This window comes from Ixodes scapularis, unplaced genomic scaffold (assembly GCF_016920785.2).
Source record: "Ixodes scapularis isolate PalLabHiFi unplaced genomic scaffold, ASM1692078v2 PGA_scaffold0__279_contigs__length_252992795, whole genome shotgun sequence".
In the NCBI taxonomy this organism is placed as follows: Eukaryota; Metazoa; Arthropoda; class Arachnida; order Ixodida; family Ixodidae; genus Ixodes; species Ixodes scapularis.
The window spans coordinates 173,327,915-173,349,033 of NW_024609835.1; the positions used below are offsets into that span (position 1 = coordinate 173,327,915).

General features: G+C 45.9%; 1 protein-coding gene across 3 annotated transcripts in view; it reads left to right on the forward strand.

Moving 5' to 3' along the window:
• LOC8051753 (macrophage mannose receptor 1) overlaps positions 1-21,119 on the forward strand; it is a 181,311-nt gene that overhangs the window by 42,607 nt on the left and 117,585 nt on the right. For all 3 annotated transcript variants that reach the window (XM_040217407.2, XM_040217406.2, XM_040217408.1), the window contains exons 5-6: positions 13,824-13,926; positions 18,711-18,958. In XM_040217407.2, coding sequence (XP_040073341.1) covers positions 13,824-13,926; positions 18,711-18,958 — 351 coding nt within the window. The remainder of the gene's footprint in view (positions 1-13,823; positions 13,927-18,710; positions 18,959-21,119) is intronic.

The following is a 21,119-nucleotide window of genomic DNA, read 5'->3' on the forward strand; positions in this document are numbered from 1 at the left end:
AGCTATATATTAGTAGAACAATATCTGCAAATTATATCATAATGATTAAATTATTTCATGAGATACAGACCTCCAAAGTTTGCCATTTGTCGTTCGAGCAGGCATGTTTGTCAATTTTTAGAAAAATAAATAAATTTTGAATAAATATGATTACTTTATATTACAAGCAAGCTATACCCATAGTTTGCGCCTAAAACGTATTAGAGTTATCCTAATGTTATCGCTTTAGTTATTCACTCTCAAACGGGCCCCCTCCATCAGTGCGCGTTAATGCAACTGTCCACCACCTCATGCCTTACGATTTTTCCTGTCCCCAAGTATTTTTTCTAGTCAAAACTAAGTTTGGATTCGTTCATACCAGACACTAGACAATAACATATAAGAACATCAGTTGATTTGAAAATGTCGACTAGCCATCCTTTGGTCGATCTTATCTGAAATCACCCAGTTTGACTTAAACTACCAAAATATTGAAAAGATCCCCTTCTAGAAGTTCACTTCAAGCAGATATGGAGTACACTGAAGCGCCTAAATACAACATTTGATTAGTTTTTCAACTGAATTGCGCAGCGTCGCACTGATAAATCAGTCCAGTTTATGTTATTGTTTCCTTTTTTCTATCAAAAACACACCTGATCAGTTCCTTGCACACCTATCACAAACGGGGTTCGGGAACTACAACCACAACATTTGCTGATGCTGGAAAGCTTCAACGGGTGCTGTGAACAGATACGTTCGGCGTGGTTTTGTTAGCACAATGTTAGTTCACTGAACGTGTATACTCACCATTGTACGTGATGTGAATAGTGACTTTAATATAGTGACATTAACTACCATATTAAATAGTCAACTACTAAAAAGGAAAGGCAAATAACTACTGTAAAATATTTATTTTTCGCGGGCTCAATATTTCGCGATTTAGGTCAAAGTTTTAGTTTTGGAATAATTCGCAAATTCTAATTTTCGCGACGCGCTGGGATCGCAATATAGATTTTAAAGTTTTTACATTTTGCCGGCATTGTTCACGGGACCTATTTTTCGGAACTGTAGGCGACTCGCGAACTTTGCGAGAATTAGGTCCTCACGAAAATAAAGTCGTTTACAGTACGTTAAAGTGATGAAACTGCCTTGATTCGCTTCGTCCTGAGTGGTGCTATTAGCCCCGTGCGCGACCGAAAGCGTCGCTGTGGTCGGCCTTCCACGATTGGCCGAACGCTGACTATGACGTAGGAAAGGGGATTTATCATCGACGGAAATAAGAGGAATGAAAGAACTTTAATTTTGACGGTGTTGGCAGTGTTGCTTTAAGAGCTCAATGATTTCAAGCTTCCACCATGCTATTTACGAACACCATCGAACTTGTTGTTCGCAAGGTAATGACGTAACAAGGGGGAACCATAGGAGGGCGCCACCAAAACATCTCGCCGCTAATACGCAGAGAAGCAACAACATGTATTTTATGAGCCATTTGTGTGGATATTGTTTTAGAAACTACGCCGAATTGTTATTAATTATACCAATGCTTTTTAGTAAGAGATATCGTCCACGAACTTCAAAACACTGTTTCCCCTTTGACAGACTCCCGAGGAGATGATCGAATACTTGGAACTTTATTAAGCGCAGAGGTGGTCACCGAAAAAATGATTACCTTCAATATGTAGGCTATATAAGGCTCTAGTGCAGTCAACGGGACTGTGAATGAGCTGTTCAGTGCGTCATGGTGTTTGTGTTCGTTTCTAATGTAGCTTTGTGAGCTGTATTTAGTAGTGCCTTCAAATACCACCTCAAATACCAATAGACCCTTCCCGAAATTCAGTGCCACCTGGTGGTTTGTAAAGCAGTTCAGGTTTTGCCATATCAATGGCGGAAATGAACTTGTATCGGCACCGTCACTTTCGCAAGTCAACGGCACACAAGGAATTGTTCAGTGTGAGTTCTTTCTCGATCACTTTCAGTTCGATGGTGACCAAGAACACCTGCATTCAGAACAAAGCTCCAACCCACTCAGATGCCTCGAGAAAATTTTATACACCAAAGTGCTTTAAAGCCGATTGTGTGCCGCCCACAGATTGACTGGATCTGAGTTATTAGAAATAAACGCTTACGTAGCTCTTGTGTTCCATTCCTACGTCGCGTCGTATTGACCCCCGAACGTACAGGCCTCGCAAGATCCGCTTAGGAGCATCTTCAACGTCTTCCTTTATCAGTCACTAGAAGGCCGCCATTGGTATGGCACGGATGCCGTTTCACAGATGATGATAGTAATCAAAGTGGCCAGACTGAATTTCGGAAAGGGTCTATTGCTGACAAAATCGTAATTAAAAAAAAATTGTGTAACCGGTTTTAATGCACAAATGGCATCTTGAGTGTGAGGCGATAATTTTTTTGGTATATGTAAAATATTTTTTGATTCATATTTATAATGTATTTTGAATACCTTACGCGCGTATTTCGAATGCGGCCAAAATAATACAGAATGAATACAAAATGAATATTCGTATTCAATATATTTCAACTTCGTTTGAAGTACGGTCTCTTTTTGCTAAGGGCTGCCGCCTTTCTTTTTTACAAGGACTACTGGTGAAGACCAGGGGCTCGAGGATTGACGGATGATCCCCTTACGCAGCATTTCAGACACCTCTTGGTCAATAATACGGCGTTGTGAAGAAGACACGCGATATGGGCGTTGGTGAACTATTTCTCCAGGAGGCGTATTGATCATATGTGCTACCGAGTTTGTTGTGCTTGTGAACGACGTGTAAACGTCAAAGCACGATTGGATACGAGTTAATAAATTAATTAATTGCTTTTTATAAACCTCTCCCAGGTCAGAGTCAATGGCATTCAAAAGTATTTGGTTGGATATAACAGATTGGACGCGGCCGATATCCCCAGGATCCGTAGGTGGGATGAGTGGGGCGGCTGCTCCAAGGGGGTAAAGGACCCCTGTTAAAAGCAGGCGAGATAGAAGCCAGAGCAGGAAGGTCCGGAATCAGTTGAGGAACTCCCGAACGAGGAGTTTCATCAGAAGTTCGAAGCCCTTCGGTGACTTTAGGGGAAGTCTCTTTTGGTGTGACGACAGAAGCAATCTCCTGTTGGATAATGCGGCGCAACCCGCTGTCGTCGTTCTCAATCGTCTGGTGACATGCAGCAGGTCGGAGAAAATGGGAAAGTTCATCTCGTACTATTTTCTGTATCATTTGCTTCAGGGTATCGGTCGATAAAGAAGGCATGGTAATTGATGAGCTGTCATGCAGTGCTCGAACCTGAAGACGGGAGTTGCGGGCCTCATCCAGCCGTTGGCAATGCGTGGTGATGTCCTTAAGAGTCGTGGGATTTTGCACAAGAAGGACGTTAAATGCCTCTTCAGAGATCCCTTTCATCACATGGCGGACTCGGTCAGCCTCCGACATGTCCTTGTCGCAACGACGGCAAAGTGCGAGGACATCCTCGATGTAGGAAGTATACGTCTCGCCAGAAGATTGAATTCGTGCTGCCAACTTTCGTTCTGCTACAGCTTTACGATTGCCGGGTTTGCCGAAGATTTCGGCTAGCTGGGTTTTGAATAGCAGCCATGTCACGATTTCATCTTCATGGTTGGTGAACCAGATCTTGGCCACATCAGAGAGTTTCGCATGGTCGTCCCACTTGTTATAAAGACTCACTCGCTCGTAGACGTCCAGCCAGTCCTCCATGTCGTCCTCTCAGAGTCCGGCAAAGGTTTTGGGATGTCAGAGCTGGCTGGGGACAGGGCTGACTGCAGCTGCAGAGGCACCGGAGGAGGATTGGCCACTGCTGGTCATTGTCGCTATTCGCCTTCTGGGACGAAGCTCCAGAGTGATGGAACGTCGCTACTGGGATCGTGACCCCGCACCTCCACCAATAATGTCAGGAAGACAGAAGCTCAACAACCGCTTTCAGTGATGATTATATTCGAACTGGCCCGCGGTTGCGAGCACGGGCCACACGAGCTATCGGTGATGACGATGATGGGGGAGATATGACGATGCCCGATGACGACGATGAGGGTCTTCATCACAATATATATATATATATATATATATATATATATATATATATATATATATATATATTAAATCACCCTATATTTGTAACCTAATGCGTGGTGGAGGTGCAGCAGAATCCCCAACCTTCCCCTCCGCTCATCTGACCTGGAGCTGCGCAGCGGCCGCTTCACCTCTGCAACCATGCCCAATGAGAACGCCAACACAACGGACCAGCGGCCTCTACACATCAAGAATCGCCAACGTGACCCCCCCCCCCCCCCCGAATTCGCCGGTACCCCTGATTCGGACGTCCAAGACTGGCTGCAGAATTATGACCGCGTGAGTCAGCATAATCGTTGGGACGACATGATCAAGCTCGCCAACGTTGTCTTTTTCCTGAAAGGCACAGCACTACAATGGTTCGACAACCATGAAACCGAAATCAATTCATGGGACGCGTTCAAAGCCGCCTTTGCGGACGTCTTTGACACACCTGAACGCCGCAGACAGCATGCCAAGGACAAGCTTTCCAAGCGGTACCAAGCCGCCTCTGAATCTTCGATCTCTTATATCGAAGACGTACACCGCCTTTGCAGCCGCGTCAATGCAGCTATGCCAGAGGACGAGAAAATCAGGCGCCTCTTCAAAGGGTTGTCCCAGCAACTGTTTTCTGTCGTCGCACCTAAATCGCCTCCGACCGTCCACCAGCTCATTGCGGAATGTAAGAAGTACGAAGAGCTACAAACCGGCCGGATCCTCGACGCTCGCTTTGTACGCCTCCCGGAAGTGTCCGCCTCATCTTCCGCCGGTGAGCTTTCTGCTCTTATACGAAGAATCATTCGCGAAGAATTACGCGAATTCGTGGCTTTCTTTCGCCCCTCCTCCGACATTTCACGCCCACAAACCGAGACTTCTAGTGTTCAGCAAGTCATCAAGGATGAACTTCGGGCTGCGCTTTGCCCCATCGCACCGGTTCCTTGCCCTCACGTCCCGCCGCCTGCCTTATCGCCGCCCATCTGCGCCTTGCAGCACGCCTCCCCACACCTCTGCCCCGTGCAGCATTTGAATAACGTTTCCCCACCTCCTCGACGTTACGGACCACCCCGAAGAACTGAGGCATATCCCACCAAAGACAACCGTCCGGTATGCTTCTACTGCCACTCACCTGGCCACGTTATTCGCTACTGCCGCCGCCGTATTCAGTCCGAGACATACAATCGCAACCCCACTTCTACCCCACCCTTCAACGACCACAACCCCAGCCGCACCTCCGACGACCGCCGCAACTGGAGTCCTCCCCCTTTTCCCGGTTCTCGGCGTGGCCGGTCCCCATCCCCCTACCCTCGACGCCGCTCTGTCTCGCCGTTTATTGATGCCATTGCCACATCTCCACCGTCAAACTAAACAACGCAGCCTGTCGTGACACAGGAGATCAGGCTGCATCGCCGCCAACAACCCCAAATCCTCCTTCTCTTGGCCCTACCACTATCGTCGTCGAAATTGCAAGAGAAAAAGTCGCAGCTTTAATAGGCACAGGGGCAGCAAAATCCAGCATTTCTAATCAACTCCGTCGCCGTTTGCACAAAGTGCTAACTCCACCATCTCCTGGACATTTCCTTCGCATGGGAAACAGTGACCTCGTACAACCTCTTGGTCACTGCACTATGCCGGTTCAGATCGGTGGTATTTCCTACATAATTCTGTTCACTGTACTCGAAAATTGTGTCGTCGACGTTATATTGGGATGGGATTTTCTTTCGGCCACTGACGCGACCATTGACTGCGCCAGCCGGGAATTGCTCTTGAACTCTTCGCCGACTACTGACACCACCTGTGAACCTTACCCCATGTTTCTTCACGCCAGTGACGATTACATCTTACCTCCCCTCTCGGCTGTCTATATCCCACTCATGCCGAACCGTTGTCTTCCATGCACCTCCGGTCTTATCGAGCCCATCGCCAGCCTTATCACAAAGAAGCCTGTCATCATTCCCTACCACGACACACTTCAAGGACAGGTTTCTCTCTTCATCACCAACACCTCAGTTGGACCCCAAATTGTACCCCGTGGTGCCCGCTTGGCTACACTCACTACTCATATCTACGACAACTTCGTACCCCTTTCTGACAGTATTAACATTAAAACCTTGTCAGCCTCTCCGGACGACAACATGCACGTTGCGAAGATGATAGACGCCCGCTTATCTGACGGCCAAAAAGAAGCTTTAACCCAGCTTCTTCTTTCATATGACGACCTCTTCGATTTCGACAATCGACCCCTTGCGCAGACGTCGGAGGTCTGCCATCACATCGACACGGGCGAAGCCTCTCCCGTTCGAAGTCGTCTCTACCGAGTTTCATCGGCAGAGCGCCAGGTCATTCACGTACACGTCACTGATATGCTTCGCAAGAAAATAATTAAACCCTCATCAAGCCCCTGGTCGTCACATGTAGTCCTCGTAAAGAAAAAAGATGGAATCTGGCGCTTTTGCGTAGATTACCGACGCTTAAACAAAATTACTTCCAAGGACGTCTACCCTCTCCCCAGAATTGACGACACTCTCGACACTCTTCAAGGATCATCCTTCTTCTCTTATATGGACCTTCGCAGTGGCTATTGGCAGATATTGCAGATATTGACAAACCTAAAACTGCCTTCATTACCTCCGGCGGCCTCTATCAATTTAACGCCATGCCCTTTGGTTTGTGTAATTTCCCAGCCACATTTTAAAGAAGGATGGACACTCTGCTGCGTAGTCTCACCTGGAAAATATGCCTATGTTATCTAGACGATATCATTGTTTTTTCCCGTTCGTTCTCTCAACACTTGGACAGGCTAAGGCACGTCGTCGACTGCTTTCGATCAGCCCACCTCCAGCTTAACTAAAAAAAATGTGTCTTTGGAGCACGCCAAATCAAGGTTTTGGCTCACACTATCAGCGCTGACGGAATTCGCCATGAACCATCCAAGGTACAAGCCGCTTCCGAATTTCCAGTGCCCAAACATTTGAAAGACGTGCGCGCCTTCCACGGTCTTTGCACCTATTTTTGGAAATTCATACCCGGATTTGCCCACATCGCTGAACCCCTGAACTCACTTCTCCGTAACAATGCGACCTTCCAATGGAGTCGCGAACAACACGATGCCTACCAAGCCCTCAAGACTGCCTTGACGACCGTTCCAGTTCTTGATCATTTCGTCCCAGGCGCCGACACGGAGATCCGCACAGATGCCAGCGGCCACGGCATCGGCGCTGTGTTGGCTCAGAACGTCTCCGGTGTCCATCGTGTGATTGCCTATGCAAGTCGTACGCTTACAAAATGCGAGCGAAACTACAGTATAACAGAACGCGAGTGTCTAGCCGTTGTTTGGGCAATTTCAAAATTCCGTCCTTATCTCTATGGCAAACACTTCACTATCGTCACTGATCACCATGCGTTAAGCTGGTTAACAACGTTACAAGACCCTTCCGGACGTCTTGAACGCTGGTCCTTGAAGTTACAAGACTACATATTTACAGTGCGCTACAAATCTGGCAAAAGACACCTCGACGCGGACAGTCTTTCAAGATGCCCACTTCCCCCTGCGTCGCAACGTACACCTTCCGCCGACCCCGACACAACAACGGCCGTCTTAGACTACATCGACATTGCTGCCGCACAACAGTCTGATCCTTCCTTACACCCCATCATTCACCACTTACAGGGCTTATATCAGAACCCTCCTGCGCATATTCTACGCCGTGCCCGTCTATTCCAACTCAGGAATGGAGTCCTCTATAGGCGGAACTATGACGTCCACGGACGCGCTTGGCTTTTGGTTATTCCCCGACAACTACAAAGAGATGTCATTCAAGCTCACCATGACGACGCAACAGCCGGACATCTGGGATTTGCCAAAACGTACTTCCGCATACGGAGTCGTTACTTCTGGACGGGCATGACCGGCACCATCAACAAATATGTTCGGGCGTGTCACGACTGCCAGACGAAGAAAAGACCTACCACCAGGCTTTCTGGTAGACTACAACCGATTCTGCAACCATACAACCATTCCAGCGTATAGGAATCGACTTTCTCGGTCCTTTTCCACTGTCGACAAGCGGGAACAAGTGGATCATTGTAGCTATTGATCATTTGACACGCTATGCTGAGACAACTTCTGTACCCGCCGCCAACGCCGATGAAGTTGCTAATTTTTTTCTGCACTCCATTCTCTTGCGTCATGGAGCTCCCCAGTTTATAATTAGTGATCGTGGCACTCCCTTTCTCTCTCAAATCCTTGAAGACGTCTTTCGGCTTTCTTCCACAGTCCACAAAGTCACAAGCGCCTACCATCCCGAAACAAATGGACTGGCCGAGCGCTTGAACCACACACATGCCGACATGGTTTCAATGTATGTTGCTGCTGACCATCATGCGAACTGGGACACCATTCTTCCCTACGTAACATATGCATATAATAAAGCACGGCAGTCTACAACCGGCTTCTGTCCATACTACCTCCTCTATGCCCGCGAACCCTTCACACCTCTTGATACCATTTTGCCCTACACACCCGACACCTTGGTTCAGCCGTCCGCAGCAGAGATCACATCCAGAGCAGAGGACGCTCGCCAACTCGCCCGCATGCACACCCAGGAATCACAGCAGCACCAGAAGCTACGTTACGATGCATTTCATCTGCCTACCACCTACGACATAGGCGACGAAGTTCTCTTGTGGACTCCCTTGCGCGCACCCGGCAAGTCTCAAAAACTCCTCAAGCAACTCGTCGACCCGTTCCGTGTCGTCCGTCAACTTTCTTTTAACAACTACGAAGTTGCGCCTGTTACCCCGCCCCTTGATCATCGTTCAAGATTTTGTGACTTGGTCCACATAAGCCGTATGAAACCTTACTATCGTCGCGATACGTAAGCCTCTCAAACGCACCAGATGACCGGTGCCTGCACCGACGGGGCGAATATTGTTAGGAAGAAGAAGTGGTACCGCAGAGTGGCGCGCGCTCGACGAGCATTCAGAGAGCTCGGACTGTTCCCGGACGAATGTCAGCCCTACTATCCATCCTGTATCTAATCATTCCTCATTAAATCACCCTATATTTGTAACCTAATAATATATATATGTTTTATTTTTTGAACTATATTGTTGTTACTTTAATTTGTTTGATCTTCATTCCACAAAAGCCTCATATGGGAGCAACCGTAGTATACGCCAGTGACTAGACCAGAATTTACAAATATGTACCTTAGCGAAACATTTGCTGCCCATTTATTCATTTTATTTATTGAAATGTCGATTGTTTTCCAGGTAAATCATTTCGAGTTTAAATAATGCCCAATACACAATTCGGTTTTCGGAAACTACAATTTTTACAAGTTAATATTCCCACGTTCCGTTTCAGAAGACGCGTTAAAACTTAAGATTCGTGAATATGAATCTGTATTTTCTCCCATGAACAGATCGAAGTGAGCGAGGCTTTATTATTACTATTATTTTTTTCATCTCTGAAACAAGGAACGTGACATTTCAGCAATGGAGGTTTATACCCAATTCTATTGTCTACAGAGCGCATGCGCTGCTGTCTACAGAGCGCAAGCGTAGACAATTTACCTCTAGCAAATCTGGTTTTTGCGCACGCGCGGTGCCCGCACCTGGTGTGGCCGGAGACGGCGGGCTTGTTTGTAATAAGGCAGGTGGACCTAGAGTTAGTTTCAATGTCTGTGATCCTGACAAGCTCTCATGCCCGTGAAACGCAGCATATATACGTAACATTGGCAGTCCCCGGGAGGCACATAGACCTCCGTAAAAATCGTCTTCTGCGCGCTGCCATCTTTTTCTGCTGGGCTATGGAACGCCTTCTGAGCATGCGCTGTTGCTTTGGTATGTGAGACGCTGCGCATGCATTCACATCATGGTGACGCAGCATTTTTCGCCCGGGTGATAAGCTATGGAAAGGTCTATACGCACTTCAGCATTTAGTCCGACCACAGCCAAGGCCACGATCCCACGGAGCCAACCAAGCAGAACCAAACGTGCATGGTCGTGTCACTCGTCGTCCTCATGTGTCTGCTCTTGCCGGCTAGACCAATCGAGCAGAGAAAGACTCACGACGCATTCACACTGCGTGATTGGTCTAGCAGGTGATAGCAAACGCACAAAGACGACGGGTGCCATGACAGTACACTCTTTTATTGGCTTGATGGGATCGTATTGTTGGCCGCAGTCGATGTTCATGTGAAACTGCTCTCCATTCTTTTCGAGAACAAAAGTCCTAACTTCATTACGCCCCTAGCAGCATCCATGGGGTGTACTCTCATTACTTAACCCCTCTCTTGAACCCTCCTATACCCTGTTTACTCTTAGGCTGAGACTAGAAGCTCCGCCTTGAGCGCGAGCTCGCTGCTTCCACGGTACTTTGGTTGCGCGTGCCTGCGCGTTCATACGTGCGTCAGCGAGGGCAGAAAGCTCGCGCTGAAGGCGGAGTTTGTACACTTAGCTTAAGAGTGAACGGGGTATACACCAACTCATGTTTACAAACAAACCGGAGCGCCCCTAGCGGACGCCACCGGCGCCGCGCATGCGCGGTGGATGGTGGGCAAAAAGCCCGCCGTGGCCCATAAACAAACCATTGAATTGCGTTGTTGTCGGCGTCGGTGGGAGTCCCCGTGCTCTTTTTCACGTTAGAATTGTTGATTCTACGTCCTCCTAACAATGTCTGACTACTTGAGCGGCTTCAGCAAAACTATTGAGGCAATACTTTGCGTGAATAATGTGACGTGGGGCGATTCATTTCACGTGGACGCCGCAGAATGGGCGCTAAAGCCTGACTCCCACGATGAGATTCTGCTCGCTATTTTCAGTCGCGACGTCGCTCGGACTGCAAAAGCGTGGACCGTAGCTGAGATGGTTGACGTCGATACTGAAAACCGCAAGTAGAGTCGGGCATTACAAGTCGGAGATGGCCACTGGTAACAATGATCAACAACTTCTTGTATCTGTTTACACCTTAGCCTACTTACCCCAAACCAACCTTCAAAAGTGTTTTGAGACCTGCACTTAGTTCTTATCGCAATTACCGGGTCAACGTTTGGTTTACGGGCCGCTGTCGTTTGAACGAGCTGACGACAAAAAGCAGCCAAGTTTGAAAGAGCAGACGACAGTTCGAACCCACGCGCAATGGAGTACGGGCAAGAAGCACCGCGTCCCGCGTCAACAAACCATTCGAATGTCACGTTGTCGGCGTCCTGTGTGAGTCTGCATACTCTTGTCGCGTTGGCGTTGTCGATTCTACGTCCTCATCGCAGTGTCTTACCACTTTAATCGCCTGAGCGAAATTATCAAGGTTCGTTACGCCGCTAAACTTTCCGTAAATAATTTGACGTGCGGAGATTCATTCGCATGAACGCCGCAGAATGGACGCCAAAACCATGATGAGATTCTTGTAGCTATTTTCGGTCGCGACGTCGCTGCAAAAGTGTAAAAGGTAGCGGCGATGATCGACGTCGATACTGAAACTCGAAAGCGGGAACAGACCAAGCGTAACAAGTAGGTGATGGCCACCGGTACCAATAATTAACATCTTGTATCTACTGTTTACACCGAGCCTACTTAAGCCTTTTGAGGCCTGCAATTACTTGTTATTGCAATCACCGGGTCAAAGTTTGGTCTACGGGCCGCTTTTGTTTGAACGAGCCGACGACAAAAAGCAGACAACTTTGAAAGAGCAGACGAAAGTTCGAACGATCAGGCGGCCGTGTGAATTTGAAGACGCACTGAACCCGTGGGTGGTCCGGAACACTCGGGTGTTTTCTCTCGTTCATGTTGGAACAAAGCAAATACATCTGGCGACCACAAATTGTGGCCCGCACACGCAATCGTAGTTCGACAGCGTCTGGTTTGCCCTTTTCACAGCTACTATCCACGTTCTCGGACGAACGGAGGGTGCAAAAACACATGAAAACTGATCTTCAAACCTTTACGGACTCTATTGGTAAAGCCCCCACCGCAACATTTTGACGAGATGGCAGGTTTTTTGTCTCGTTTCTTCCAAAGGAACACGGGAATGCATGTCTGGCACGGCGACTTCTGCCCACCGCCCCAGACCGGAAGTGCGTCCGGCGCGCCACCACCGCGGCGTGACGTAGGATAGTTGAGTTGGTGTATACCACCCTTCTCACGCACCTTCATGTCTTAAAGGGGGAAAGAGGGTGTTTTAGTCATGTTGGACACCTTTCTAACACCCTTCATATTAAAACTGACGGTGCTAGAAGGGTGTTTGAGTATCATTACATATATAATGGTGTAAAAAAAGTTAGTGTTAGCGCCATTTTCTTGCGTTTCTTACGTTACGTATAAGTGACCGAAACAGTCGTGTCTTGGATGTCGCGTGTTAGGCTATCTCCTTGTGCTGATAGCCACGCTTAACATGGAGCACAGGTGTCCCGCTGACTTGTACGTAAGCTTTTGTAACGCAACGCTAGAAAGCCGAGCTTTGTGAACGACTTTAGTGTGAACCAGCTTTTGAATGAAGATTTCGTGTTATTTGCCTAAATTTATAATTGTATGAAGTAAGTTAATAAGAGGCCCTCGCTTTTTACCTCGCAAAAGTTAGAGACATTTTGATATAGCCAGCCGGCAAGAGCCAGGCGGCGCCGGCAGAGTGAGAGCCCACGGTCATACCGTGTCTCGCTGTAACTTGGTAAAGAGGAAATGATAAACCCCAATTGCGTGCCGACGGCTTCGAAATGCGCGACGTATGACGCAGCAAAAAGCCTGATACTTGCTCGGAGTTGAGGCGCTCTCCGGTGATACGCAGTTACGTCCCCATTGGCCCGCCAGGGCCGTAGCTTCCGCTGTACTAACATGTTACGCGATCACGGCTTCCTGGGATACCCAGTATTTCTTGCTTCAGACACTAGACTAAGCGGCGCCACCGGAGTAATAGCTCACAGTTGAACAATACAGCCGCCACTTCCAGGGATACCCAATATTTCTTGCTTCAGTCGCCAGATAGCGCCAAACCAAACAGCATTGCACGTTGCCTATACCAAGCAAGGGGCCATTATTGAATCGAAAAATACGCGCTTTGCGGAATTAAGATATTTTATTATTTTACCAAACCAGATACACAGCGAGAAAAAAAAAATGGCTCGACATCATGCTGTTTATCAGTCTAGACCGTCGTACCAACAGCGCCCATATCAGTACTAGTTGGTTGCATAAAATGCTCAGTCAGCCTAAAGTAGCGAACAGGAATTAAAATCAAATATACAATAAATACTAATAAACAAAAATACCCAGAGTAACTATGACTCAGCCATGCGTGCACTGTCGACAGCCGGGGAGACTGTTAGTTCTACCCAACGCCAGACTTCCCCATGGAAGAAAGCCGAAGGAGGCCGAAGTCTCTTAACGTTTTTTCTTTGCTGTTATTGGCTCAATAAAAATGACTCTAGAATTAAAAATAAATTTTAAACATACTTGGTTGGTTCATTGGGGTTTTATTCTGCGAGGGCTGCTAAGCTAAAATTACGCCAAGTGTATCAAACACCGCTGTAGTAAACTTGATAAAGCGTTTGCGATTTTTCCCGCTTAAATCATCTACCTCTCGTATAAATCACTTTTGGCCAAAACCAATGCATTAAAATGACAAATTGCTGACCAGGTATTCACATTTCAGTAGTTTAATTGAAATACTACCAAGTGCTGGACTGTGATCCTCTGTCGGAATCGGGGAAAAAAACAAACAAAGAAACGTAAGAATATAATCGTTTGTCTTGTCTACTCCTGATTTAATTTCTTCGTTTCGCACAGGGCCTCCACTGCGTCGAGATTCTGACCGGCCGAGTGCACCCGGGTCGTTGGAACCAGGCGCCATGTGACAAGTTCCGGCTTCATGTTTGCGAGAAGGCTCGAGGTAAACTTGTTCCAAAAGATAATCAGTTGAAAAAAAAAAAAAAAAAAAAAAAAAAACTTCGTTTTCTTGTTTTTGTAACATTTAAAAGTAGGGCGCAGACTTTTCGGTTTTAACTAGAAAGCACGCATAAACAACCGTGGGTTAGAAGAAAAACAAGACCGGATTAAAAAAAAAAACGAATAGCGATAAAGATTTATTACTCTGGAAAACTCAGGACTCAATTAAAACTTAAATCACCGTTAAACCTTAACTGGTGTAAAAATACGAAGCCAGTCAAAACCGCGGAACACCGATAAAAATCGACTGATCTGAAGAAAACAACATCAATGAATACGATAAACACAGGTTTCTAGAAATTTTGCTACAGCCATGACTGTTTTTCTTTAACTCTCAGCTTTCCATTACATTTTTGCACCAATAATCATTTTTCTAGCGTCGGGCGAAAGCAAATGCCAAAATGCCCAAATAAAAAAAAAAAAAAAAACCATCCAGCAATTTTTTATAAATAAAAACCGAAAAATTACGCCCTAGCTGAAACTAGGGTTCCGCGTTTTCTATAAACACAAATTAGACTCGAAAATTAGCCTCCTATAGTTGGCAAAATCAGGGGAAACCTAAACAACCCGATTTGAAGATGTCTTCTCATTATAATAAAGAACAAAAATATTCTAAGCTTCGACGGGAAGAAATCTTTTGTCTAGCGCTTGGAATAAAGTTTATTCTCCCTCTCTCTCTAGCTCTTTATTTTATGTTTATTTGGAGCACAACCCCCAGTGAACTCTTCGCGACGCTTATTCAATTTTTTTTATCGGTACACAGCGTCGTTTTTCAAGTATTCGGATGACTCGTTTCTTCCCTATAGACCACACTGATGTAAAAGAAATACAAATAGAAATAGAAATTTGCGCTTTTTAAACCACCATTTAGACTTCCCTATAGAATTTAAAGAGTCGCAGTCCTGTTTCCTACAGCGACAAGTACCGATATTTTATTGGAACCCAAATCCATGGGGAAAATAGAGAATGAAAAAATCAACCGCTGAATTTGAAGAAAACTAAACCCATAAAACACGGAATCTTAGTTATAACGTCAGACGAAAACCATGATGCTCAAAGCGTGGCTTGGCTAGGTTCTCGAGAGAGAGAGCGCTCGCAATTTATGACACCACGCTAATATCCCGCTGCAATTTCCAGTATTATAAGGACGGAGGCCTTTCACACACACAGCGCAGCGCCGAATCGGTCCTGGCGAACGGCGCGGATGCAGCTCTGACATTCACGGGACTTCGACGTAATTCCACAGTGGCGAGCGGCGATGCAGCATAGATGCATCGCTGATAGTCAGACAACCATGGGCACCGTTCTTCGGCACAGCATCAGCGTCTCATCGGCGCTGCGCTATATGTGTGAAGAAGCCTTGGGGCGCAAGAGAGCCTTACAGTGGCTTCAGTCAAACGCCAGTTAAGAATGCGTCGAATAAACACCATTACACACCAGTAACGGCATCGAATTGCTTCGCGCATCAACCAACAAAGGCAGTTGCCATGTCGAGTTAAGTGACATCAGCACGACGTGCGCCTCGTTAGCGTAGTATTGGCGAATCGCGGAGAACCAGTGGCTGGCGGTAATGAGGGTTCGGAAGGGGATTCTGGCGCAATCTTAACTTCATGTGACTATAGGCACCTTTAAAAAAAATACGGTTTTTTACGGTCGATTTGAAAATACTGCAAAGGGGCGTGCGCAAAGGACACGAGAACAATGACAAGTCCATTCATTGTATTTATACGGTCTTTGGGAAGTTAGTACTATATAAGGTATAGACTTGCCAGCTAGTTGGTGTCTGTTGCACACGCAACTTAGGAATATTTTCAGAACGACCGTGAGGGAGCGTAATTCTGGAGAGGTTTATAGGGTTTTTCCACGCTAAACGATCCAGGCCTAAATTCGACCCTCACGCATTCGGTCTAAACGATTTGTGTGTGTCATTGGTAAGCTAATTAAATATATACTTTTAAATTTTACAATAGGTCTTATAAAGAATTTTCAAATGCTTTTGAGGGTGGAGTTGCGTTAAAAATGTCATAAAAAAACGGTATTAACCTTTCATTTTCAAGACAATGCTACCATATAAAGACATAAAACTTATGTGTGTTAGTAGTGAGAGAAATAATATAATTATTGAGTCATTTCCATAAATATTTTGTGACTATGTTTCCTAAAATATATGGACAATATCGAACATATAGCGAAATTGTCAGTGTTGAAAAACTAAAACTACTAAAGGTAGTTGTTCTAAAAATATGTATTGAACGGTTATTGATAGTCTAGAGTTCACATATTAAACGATCGAGCAAAGTAAAAAAAGGAAAAGCATTTTTTTTTTCAAAAGCGACAAACTAATTTTTGAGTTATGTCTTGTCGCAGTATTTAATATTGTGCAAAATGCCAAAATGCTCGCTTTTAAAAGCGAAAATCAGAAGGTCTTGTATCCAGAAATATACACACTACGGCTGTATAATTGTAACTACAGACTTGCAAAGTTTGAAAAAAGTTGCATTTTATAAAAGCGAAAAAATTTCTTTTTAAGCTTAAAATAGTGAATATACGGGCTAGCAGATCGTTAACAGACATCGTAAAAAAGCAGCGCAAAAAATATGAGACACAGAAGCAGAACACAGGACGAGTGATAACTTGCAACTAAAAGGTTTATTGAAAAAAATTCCTCCCAGCAAACATATCTCGTGCACACACCCGTGGCTCAACGTCACAGCTACCTTGATGAGTGAAGACGACACAGCGTCGATGCAAAAAACGACGAAGTTATCTTCACGATTAAAGGCGGCAACAGAGACAGTGTTGTCACAATTCATGCATGTGCACTGCATAATATGTAGCGTCATGATGTAACAGGAACGGCGCAAAGAGTGCATTAAAAACAAACCACAATAAGGAAACAGCCTGTACCCTACGCAACCGAAATGCATAACAAGCCTAAGCCCTACCTACAGAATCGTACTCTTTTCCTGTTTTACTATGTTTCGGCCGGACTCCGGCCGAGACGTCGAAGAATAACTCGTCCGTTGTTGCAGTTTTCACCAAGGTTGTTTTATCTTCCCAGTTCATATATATATATGACATTTATTGCAACAACGACAAATTCATTTAAATCAGAGGATCTAGAATTGCCATTTAGTGCGATACAATGGGATACAATAGAGAGTGATTAATTGAAGTCCGATACAATAGGTAGTGATTGATAATACGTCACACTATTTGACGTTTGCATTTGTAGGACACGCTCGATATATTGGCTAACCGGTCTATTGATGAATCTTACGCTCTCTTGATGGATCATGGGGTCGTTAAGAAGGGAAGTCCGCGCCGTTTTGCCACTTTCTTCGTGCGGAATGCGAGCATGCTTCAGCAAGCTTACAGGCAGTGTGTCAAGCTTGGGAAACCTTGAAGTTCCTTTCAGTGCATGGTTCTCGTGGTCCATACATTCTTTGACAAATATGCAGTTGCGGTGAATAGTGAGATGAGTCGGTGCTTTATTTCAGGAATAAATACTCGGTGATATTAGGGTACATACATATCGCTACACATTTAGCCATTAAGACAAAATGACAGCCTCTTTTTATATTTTTCGTTTAGTATTGGGAATGTTGAATTACGGTAAGAGACGGCGAATTCTTGTGAGTCCTCTGCACACTCCGGATTCAGAAAATGTTATCAAAACTTCTTAAATAAGGGTAAAAACTTATTGGGGTCATTGATTTAAGTCGTAAAACAGTATACTTGTTAAGGATGTGTCTGAGTACTATGAGAACCAGCGCCCATGACGTATTCGCGCTAACTGCGCCGCGCAGTGGCCATGTAATGAACACATCATCCCAATCCACTTTGGGATCTTTGGATACCTCGCGGTCGGTGGAAAAGCTGCACTCTTGTGGTTATGACGTCCCATGAGGACTTTTACAGGGAGTTTTAAATGCGATAGCATTTGAAGCTCCATGGAAACATCGAATATGTTACTTTCCTTAATTTTATATTGCTGAGGTGTCGCCTACCAATAGAAATGAAATTCTGGAACACGTTCTGGTTCATCGTTTTCTCATCGTACTACACTTCTTTAATGATGCGTAAGCCGGGAGAATCATGCTTCACTCTACAGTGGCAGCCAGGCCGCCGAAGAGGTAGACGACGCGGCAAGCCGTGCGCCTGCTCCTCGCCAAGTCTAGGCATGTTCCTACGGCAGCTGAAGATCTGTGTTTTAACGGGAACTTTTCTGAAGATGAATGGGTGCGATGCAAGCGAGCGGTGACTTCATTTACACGCAGTGCTTATACGCACTACTTCGTCAGTGTGCCAATCGAAACCAAAACCATGCCACTCCTCTCGATCCACGGTCGAATTGGTCCCGTAATGCAATGCGCGCCGTTTTGCGTTCAGGGATTTTTGGAGGTAGCCTATTGTTCTTGAGGTCAGATAACTGTTTCCTGCGATTTCATATCAAGATTCCAATAGCTGGCAACCATGATTTTAAGTTTCAAGATGGCGCTTAGTCGCAGGCGAGGCGACTGGCTAGATCCAGTAAAACTGTCATCAACCGATGGGAAGGCAAAAGCCGTAAAATCCAAATAACTGAAGTGTTACTACACCGAAGCTTAGCCTATTGATTGACTCTGGCGCGTTTTTATCTCGGAAGACAAGGAGTGGAGCCGACTTGTTGCCAACACGATTATTTTTAGCGCCGATAATGAATCGTTTTTTCTCTTCTCTCCACAGACCCAACAGTACCCATTCCCAAGCCCGTTGAAGACCCCTCGTGCAGGCTTGCCCACCCGGGCTCCTTCCCGTACGGTACTTCGTGCTTTCACATGGGCTCCTACGAGGACTGGGACACCGCAGAAGCACACTGCGCGTCCAGCGGCGGGCACTTGGCCTCTGTACGAGACATCTACCAGGAATCCTTCTTCAGCGTTAGGTTCGAGTTCAGGGGAGGCCTGGTCTGGATTGGTTTGCAAGACGCCAAGGTACTTAGCAGTGCCAATCGTGATTCCGTACTTAATCAGATATTAGGAACTTTTATGAAATCGTTTCCCTGTTCCGCGTAACGCACTTCTTGGGCTTTGAAGCATTCTTTTAAGCGCGTTATACTGTTACCCATCTGATGCCCCCCCCTCCCCCCCCCCAAAAAAAAAAATCGTTTTAAAGTTTTTTAAGGTCGGTTCGCACAAAGGCGTTTGCTTACGATTTCTTACGTTACCAGTGTAGTCACTTGGACATTCGTGTTTCGTACGTCGCGTGCAAAGCTGCTCCTTGAACCGGTCGCCACGCTTCATTTAAAGCACGAATCTCAGTCCCTGTGACTCCCTACGTAAATGGCCGTAAGCGGTCGCATCGGTCAATAAATATAGAGGGCACCCTTTTTAAAAACGACATATAGTTGTGGTTTGATGACAGTGCGCACAAATTACTTGGTTAGTCTTGTGCGCGGCCAAAACTTCAGGTATCAGACGATTTTCGCAGTGCTACTGAGCGCACAAGCGCGAGTGATATAACTCTGTAAAACGCTTGAACTATATATATAAGAGTAACAAATTTATGCAAGTTGCCTCGGTCACAGAGACTGTGAAGTTTAACGAATGACAAGGCATAAAAGAAATACGTTTTTACTAACCAATAGTATCTTCGCTGTAACACGTAGAAGGACGTTTCGGATTTTCGCGGCGTGCTCATTGCAACAGCGCTGCTTCCAACTTTCAAATAAAAAAAAAAAATATATATTTTTTTTCGTGTGACGGCTTGAGTTTTCTACGCGGTTTGGTTAGTGGTTCGCTCTCAGTATGCATGTTTGTCAATAGTCACCGACAACCTAAAAAAACAAGGAGTGGCGAGATGTGAATATAATGAGCTACTGCTGGCATTTCTTAAGATGTTTTTTCTATACATGGCTTGCATTGACGTCACATCCGCGATCATTGTGGTGGCCTTACTGCTGAGCGCGTATCTTCTCAAGCCTACACTTTTCGCACGATCAAATTAGTTTTCCTTGGCAAGAACAAGTAGAAATTAATAACCAGCAGCATAATGTGACAATATCGCAAAAACCTGCAGGTGATGCAGCTTTTTGCCCAGCTACCGTCTTTCCTGGTGAATGAAAAAGAAATTGATTGATTGATTGATTGATTCATATGTGCGAGCCATCTATAGTTGCGCTAAGCCACGATGTTTATGATAGTGTCACGGGTGGTGACCAAAAATAACAAATAAACAGGAAGAAATAAACGTTTAATGTGGCGAACTTGTGCCAAAAATAAAAGAGTACAAAAGATAATAATAGAGCGTCGCGGGCGTCGAAGTCGGCGTGGCAGCAGAGTCGAACGCTGAAGCGAAACTGAGTCCGGCTTGCCTGCGGAGCCGCTTTTGTACACACGTTGGCTTCTGGAGCATTCGACGAAAAAGGTTCGACGCGTAGAAAATTCTGACCTCGAATCAGCTAGACGGTTCTCGGTTTCACCAGAACATCACATTACAGTGTTAACAAAAATGCATAGCCGCGTCCAGGAATCGAACCCTGGCCCTTCGCGTGGGAGGCAAGCGCGATAACCGTTAGGCTACGGCCGCGCTGCCTACTTGGCGCGCGGCATTACTCCCCCCTTAAAGGGAAACTGAAGCGGTTCTCTATTTTAGAAAAAAACATTTCAATGGCCTTCATTCTACCTCCAGGATCAGGAATATCAAGATTATTTTTCAATTTGGTGCACGGAGGCTTCAGAAATTAATTTTTAAAGTACCGCCGAAGCCCCTCCTTCCCGGGGCGTGACGTCACACTAGGAGCGTTCGGAATATCTGCTCTCGCGCATCTTCAGCGCCTGTCAAAGCTATGCACGCGCACTCTTGCTATTTTCAGAAAGGTCAGAAAGAGACGTCACGACCGGTGTCAGTGCGGGGAAATATACCTGGCAAGCTTGCCGTTGCAAGCGCTGAACGCACGAGCGACACGCGCTTGGCGGCCCGAAGATCCTAGTATGACGTCACGACTGGTCGAATGTTTTTTCGCTTTTTCTCGCTTTTAGTTGCATCTTCGGGGAAAACAAAAGTGATATTCAGATTCACGGGATAAAAATACGCCAGAATTCACCTCTAACTCGTTTGTTTCAAGAAGTGTTTCAGCTTCCCTTTAAAAAGTGC